Below are 7,512 nucleotides of genomic sequence, written 5' to 3'. Positions count from 1 at the left end.
AGAGAGAGAGAGAGAGAGAGAGAGAAATGATAGGCAAGACTTAACATCTACAACAAATTGTATGGGGGGAGAGAATATTAAGATCTCTCATCCAGGGTAGCACTTATCCGCAATGCCTTATCTCCATAAGAAGCTTTCTGCTTGTACATCTCCTCAGCTCTTCTGCAGGGAACTGGTAAAAATGGCAATCTGAGTATTTGCTGTTTTCCCTTTTCCTGGATAACAAGTCTTTAATAAACTGTTTGTCTTTATCAAATGTTGTGTTTGCCTTCTGTGACCTCTGAGTGGTTCCAGTATCATGCTTTTCATTGTTGTGTTTTCTAAGCTTGTTTGTCCTATAGCAGTTTCACTACAGCAACAACGGTGACACTTTGAGCAGGGCATATATCTTTCCTGTGATAGACAGTACAATTTGTCAATAATACTTCAGGCCCTCTGTGTGATGAATACCAGCTGTACTCTTGCCTCCATATTCCCTCCTCACTGTGCCAATCAGAAGACTCTACTCACGGCCATAGTCTGTGGGGGCAGGTACAGTTTAGAGAGAAAGAAAAATGGTTGGAACTTCAGTTTTAAAGCCAAGAAAGTTTTGTGTAACATGTGTTAAATTTCCCAATGTGGAGTGAGTTTTTGTTTTGTTTTGTTTTGTTTTGTGGAATGAGTTTTGAAGGATACTAACAGTACTTCATTAAAGAATGGATTTTTCTCTCATGGCTCTAGAAAAGTTTTATAATGTCAATGTTGACAGACTTTTAAAATGGTCTTTATACACTCATAAGCCTACAGGTTCAAGTAGTTCTTCTAATTATTTGCAGGTAAGATGCTTAATATTTTGAAAAGCAGCATTTCTAAGAGAGCACCTTCCTTCACATCTTTGGACCATCTTGTTGGTCTTTCCTAGTCAAAATTATTACCTGAGACAATGATTTGGATTCTTTGCTTTTTCCTGTAACATTATCCTAGAACAACACAGTATTTGTTTCCAGTTTTTTGAAGCTTACGTAAGAAGAATCCTATTATATATGTAATATGTACCTTGCTTTTTTTTAACCTATTCTGCCTAGTTGTTGAGATTTATCAATATGAATGTATGTAGCTGTACATTCTCTGCTTTTGCTGCTGTGTAAGTGGTTCATTAGCACAACTATATTTTATTGATTAGTTTCCTTACCAGTGAATATATAGACTGCAGTCAGTGTTTTTACTCATAAATAATGTTTCTGTGAATATTCCTAAACTTGCTTTTGGTAGACTTCCATGAGTTTCCGTAGGACATACTTCCAGGAGTGAAGAAGCTGAATCATTTATATATATATATATATAAATGATTATATATATATATATATATATATATATATCTTATGTCTTAACATATTTACTAGCAAATGCCAAATTACATCCCAAACTTGTAGCAACTTCCACTCCCAACAGCCAGGTGTGAGAGGCCCTGACACTTCACGCCTCCAACTTTTGATATTATTGGACTTGAGATATTATGGGCCAGGTTGGTGGGTATGAAATATTATCCTTTTTGATTTAACTTGCACTTTCTTGGCTATTTGTTGACTATATTTTCATGTATTTATTTGTTATTTGTAGATCTTCTTTAGTACATTTTTTTATTCCTGACTTTAACTTTAGTAATTGATTCCTTTCTCCTATTGTGATTTGTAGGGTTCTTATTACATCCTCATTTCTAATCCCCTGACAGTTGTATAGTTTATAAATATATTCTCCTAGTTTGTAGTGTTTTTTTAACTCTCATATTATGTGTTTTGGTGAAAATTCATATTTATTAATCTTACTTTGTTATTTCAGCTTTTTTGTGCTTTAAAAATAAGTCTTTATGAATCCTAAATCATAAAGATATTTGGTACTGTTTGCTGAATGTTTTATAACTTTGCCATTTGTGTTTGTGTGTTTAAGCTACCTAGAACTGGCTTTCCATGTGTTCTGTGAGGTAGGGAAGCAAATATATTTTGTCATATGAGTATGCAATTGTTCATGTTCTAAGACTGCCTCCTATACTCCTCTGCTATGTTCTCAAATACAAGCTTATGTGTTTGGAATAATTCCAGCCTAGCTTCTTAGCATTGCCACTACCGTATTCAACTGAATTATTTTAGCTTTGCAAAAATAATCTTTACATATAAATAGTTTTGAGGAAATCATTCAATTATTTTTTTAAACTGGTAAAAAATAAATTCAGCTTCTGATTTATCAGTACAATACAGAATCACATAAAATCAATTATCTAGTTGATTATTTTAATCTTCGCTATCACCATAGCCTCCCTCTACCTTATGCTTGCCAGTATCAGAGTCGTAGTATAGCTTTTAATATTATGATAAATGCAGTGTATATGTGTAGGCTGGATAAAGCAGAAGTAAATTAAAATTAAACCCAAATTTGTCATTGAAAAACAATATTAACAAGATTAAACAAATCTAATATAGATTAAACAAAAGTAATCATTAAAAAGTATAACATATTAAGATTTTGAAGTATAAACTCCATAGGTATTCCCAATTTCTTGTGTGCAGGAAGCCTAGGTCAGTCGGTCCCCATAACTACATAGACCAGGCATAGTAGCATGTGATTGTGATATCAATGTGTGGGAAGTAGAGGAAGAATGACCAGGGATTCATTGTTATCTTTTACTACACAGTGAATTCAAAACCAGCCTGGGCTATATGACACTCTATCTCAAACAACTGACAGACAGAAAGATAGACAGACGGTCCTGAGGCAAGAACATTGTCCACTCTTCCCTGTTTTAGTATAGAATATGTAGAATATGTTACGAGGTAACATTTTATTTATACCTCGAAGTGTATGTCTATATTTCAAGTCAATGGTGTTAAAGATTATTCTGCTTTTGCCTTGTTTTTTGTGGCTTGTTTTTTTTCTGGGAAGTGATAGTAGAGTTTACTATTGGAAATACATCATTGCTCCAACTCAAGATGGTTAATAAAAGATGAGAGATAATAAGGAAAAGAATATTAATAGGCTGCTCACTGAAGATATTTTTTAAAGTGACTTTGTAGATGGCCATTGAATGATATTTCATTTTAATACAAATACAACTCAAAATGACATGACCTGAGATAAAAATGTACATCCAGAGCCTCAATCTAAACATTTAAAATTATTTTCATTCTAAAATTCTATACAAATGCCTTTTACAAAGATATATGATTGAGGCTCCGAGGTGTTACAGTAAAGAAATAGAGCAATTTGATTCTGATGCTTGCACTAATTGAAATGCTTAGATTTCTTGATAATAACACAACTTGCTTTTTCTTAGTTGCTTGCGGCCAGCCCCCTGTTGTAGAAAATGCCAAGACCTTTGGAAAGATGAAACCACGTTATGAAATCAACTCCTTGATTAGATATCACTGCAAAGACGGTTTCATTCAGCGTCACCTTCCAACTATCCGGTGCCTAGGAAATGGGAGATGGGCAATGCCTAAAATAACCTGCATGAACCGTAAGTGGTCCTTTAGAAAAAATGGACAACCGTGCTTTAACAGATACTAGACACCTACATTTTACGGCTGTGGTATCAGTAGTTTAGGGTATGGAGCAAGTAATACTGTTGTGTTTTCTTCTTTCTTTGTTTTCTTCCATGTAGCATCTGCATACCAAAGGACTTATTCTAAGAAATACTTAAAAAATTCCTCATCAGCAAAGGACAATTCTATAAATACATCAAAACATGAGCATCGCTGGAGCCGGAGGTGGCAGGAAACGAGGCGCTGATCCTTAAAATGGTGAACATGTGCTTCATTCATCATTTCAGCCAAAGCCCTGCCTTTCCGTGCCTTTCCTATCACCTCAAGAAGAATTAGAAGTTGGTTTGGATTATGGGACTGCCGTCTGGTCATTTGGGGTGGCTGTACTCTTAAAATATTTTCAATGAAACATGGAATTTTGAAAAAGCGAATAAAATGAAAGAAAATGAACGAAGAAGATAACCATTTTCAGCCTATCTAATTTCTTTAGTTCTCTCAATGCCTCCAGTGCAGACTGTTTCCTGTTCACCAGCCTACTGTACTATTTAAAAAACGCAGTTTCAGCACCGATGGCCATGTAAATAAGATGATTTAATGTTGATTTTAATCCTGTATATAAAATAAAACATCACACTCAGTTCAGGCATATTTAATGATGATTATGCAGCTTTCAAGGTCTTTAATCATTGGTTTGGCTGCTTTGCTATAGTTTGCTTAGGCTGGAAATGGTTTTGTCTACCCTTTGACTGTCAGCAAGTTTGAGGACGGCTTTTCTGGACAACCAGCAAACAGCATCTTGCAGGTCTCTGCACGAGTATCAGCTGCGGGAGCCACACTGATGCTTGGCTGATTCCTGGCTGATGAAACTCTCGCTCGGAGCTCCAGGGTGTAACTCCGCTTTGTCATGTTCCCTTTCCTTCACTTACACAAAGCGCCTGAATGGAGGACTTTTCTATGACCTGGAACATTTTTTTTAGGGGTCAAATTGCTAACTATTAACTCAACCAGGTTTCATTTACAATGGCTTTCTTAACACTAACTCTGGTAAGTTAACAGATCAAGATATTTTGAATGGATATAGATCAAGGGTTGAGGAGGGTGGGGGAGGGGGTTTTCTTAAAACAACAACACTCGTGCAAAAAAAAAAAACATTTTGTACATATAACCATTTTAATTCTTTATAAAAAATTTGAATGTTCATGTATGAATGCTGCAACTGCGGAGCACACGTAAATAAATGAAGTAAGCCATACGGATTTAATTTATTGGATGTTATTTTCCCCAAGACCTGAAATCAATGTAGTATGCTAGTAATTTCTCAGTGTTACCTTTTATATTTTCTTCACAGTTTAAAACCTTATAATATAGGTACTTCCTTCCAAGTGTTTATTACGGAGAATGGAAATGTGTTTAGCTATCCATAAGTGGTATTTGCCCATTCCAAGCAAGTGTGAAAATGTAGAATAGTGTGGCCATTCCTTACTGTTAGATGGAGTGTATGTGCTGACGTTTTCACTTCACCCTTCACCCCTTGCATTTGAATAGTGGTTGCTGAAGATGACATGGGAATCATTATCTAGATAATTTAAGGCTCAAAGTTAAAACTGCTCCCAGAAAGAAGGCATTTAAGGCTCATCCATTCCCTTCATTTACAACTAACAGAAAAAGCAAATAAAACATGAACAGAAACCAGCTTTGAAATGACACAATGAAAGCAAGCATTGGAGCATCGTGCGGTGTCCCATAAGTATGGACAGACTTTATGTTTTATACATCAGGTCAAAAGATATATTCAACAAAGAAGAGTAGAGGAAGAGCAGACTGGAGTTGGTCCTATGTCAACCGTTTCCCATAAATGCTACTTTAGCTTAGAGGGAAGAATGACTGTGCTCACAAGCATACACAGTGTCTTAGACAAGGTCCTGGGTCTCAGCAGTAAATGTAATCCATTCTAATGTGTACTAGAGCACAGAAAATCACTGTGTTGACTTACTAGGGCTTTTTCTCTTTTTCATTACAGTGCACATAATACTTCCCTGTATTTATATTATAACATGTATAGTGTAAAATGTGAATGGCTTTTTTTGTGAATGAAAATCTAAAATCTTTGTAACTTTTTATATCTGCTTTTGTTTCACCAAAGAAACCTAAAAATTCTTCTTTTACTACTTTGTGACTTGTCTGTTTATTTCCACCTTTAAGCCCTAATATCCACCAAATATTTTATGTTCTGGTTTCATCACAGGGAACAAGCTCCTTGCCTGGATGAATTAATTTTATGGTTAGTAGGGAGGAACAACAATGTGAACCAACCATTACACCCAGAGCTCCCAGGGACTAAACCACCAACCAAAGAGTACACAAGGAGGGACTCAAGGCTTCAGCCGCATATGCAGCAGAGGATGGTCCTATAGAACATTAATGAGAGGAGAGGCCCTTGGCCTTGTGAAGGCTCGATGCCCCAGTGTAGGGGAATGCCAGGACAAGGATGCAGGAATAACTGGGTTAGTGAGCAGGGGGAGGAGGAATGGGATAAGGGGAATTTGGAGGGGAAATGAGGAAAGGGGATAAAATTTGAAATGTAAATAAAGGAAATATCTAATAAAAATGAAAAAAATTGTATGGTCAGTAAAGCAATGACTCTATTCACCTATGGCAACAGAGCTAGTCAGTCTAGTTGTGTGTTTACCTCTCCACTGTGCATGGATCTCCCATATGGAAGAGCTGTGATAAGACAGTGATAGCTTATAAAGGAGACTGCTTTCCTGTGGACCAAAGGATCACACTTTCAAGTGTTCACAAAGGATCATCTCTCAAGAAGACTATGATGCCCATTATTGCATTTGGAAGGAGAGCTCGCCATTGAGAGATAAAGTTCTTTGTTCACAGTTACATAGTGTGTAGAGAAAACAGATAATCTACAGAACCTGCGTGATATAGTCAGAAGAAACTTAAAATGTCATGTTCCTGGTTGCTCTCTACCTTAATTTAGGGCTAAATGATGATATCTAATTATCAGATGAATTCAGATATCCATAATGATTCTTACAGTTCTTATTCCTCCAGTGTTTGCTAAGCACTTACTGTGTTTCAGGTATGATCATAGTTTCTGTAGATTCAGTAGAAAATATGTTTGACATATATGCCCATATGTTTTTAATACTGGATAGAGCCCAATGGCCCAGTATTACTAAAAATACCTTTTTGATAATATGGATAATGATAATATCGATTTCTAGGATAGAGCAAAAGTGAGTCAAATTATTTTAAGGTCTCTTCCTTCTGAAATATAAAAACTAACATAAAATTGGACTTGCATAGTACAGAAAAGATTCTCAAACCAGGCATGATGGCAATCCTAGAATTCAGGAATTCTAGACAGGAGAGTAGCCAGGAGTTGGAGGTGAGCTTTTGTTGCAGAGTGAGACCCTGTCTGAAAATAATATAAATAAAACAAACAAAATGAAGAGAAACAAAGACTAATTTTCTTTCTGAGTTTGATGCCTTACTATAAGACTTACTAAATGTCTGCCATTTCTTTCACACAACTTTAAGTGGAAATTATTGTTTTGTATGTTTACAACCACTTATTTATTGGTTGAACTAGACACTGAACTTAGAATTGGTGATGCTGTGAAAATGTGAGATTTGTACTATTCTAAGTCAACATTAGATAGTTCTCTATAGTTTTGAAGGTTGAGTGTCACCCTGACCATAGGATTACAGAATTCCACAGGGAGGTGTAATTCTAGGGTAGCAGAAATGGAAAAGAAGTGTCATAAGCTATAAAAGGGAGGCTGTGTCCTTGTAATGTGAATTTACATCGAGCACAAAAAGTAAGAAATGGACAAGAAACTGCCATGAAATTATAAAATGTGTAGAATAAATTTAGGAAGTTAGTTTTCACTTGAATTTTAATCTATTTTGTTTGTGGTTTTGTGGGGCATGTGTGTGTCATGGAAGTCACACGATGACTTGTGGAAGTTGATTCTCTCCT

At 35.9% G+C, this 7,512-nt stretch overlaps 1 protein-coding gene across 3 annotated transcripts in view; it reads left to right on the top strand.

The window, feature by feature from the left end:
• Positions 1-5,684, top strand: part of Vcan (versican) — a 93,141-nt gene extending 87,457 nt beyond the window's left edge. For all 3 annotated transcript variants that reach the window (XM_021180096.2, XM_021180094.2, XM_021180093.2), the window contains 2 exons: positions 3,308-3,490; positions 3,635-5,684. In XM_021180096.2, the coding sequence (XP_021035755.1) occupies positions 3,308-3,490; positions 3,635-3,762 (311 nt within the window). In that variant the 3' untranslated portion in view covers positions 3,763-5,684. The remainder of the gene's footprint in view (positions 1-3,307; positions 3,491-3,634) is intronic.
• Positions 5,685-7,512: the final 1,828 nt, after the last annotated feature.

Source organism: Mus caroli, chromosome 13 (genome assembly GCF_900094665.2).
Source record: "Mus caroli chromosome 13, CAROLI_EIJ_v1.1, whole genome shotgun sequence".
Classification (NCBI taxonomy): Eukaryota; Metazoa; Chordata; class Mammalia; order Rodentia; family Muridae; genus Mus; species Mus caroli.
This window is presented reverse-complemented; position numbering and strand designations above follow the sequence as displayed.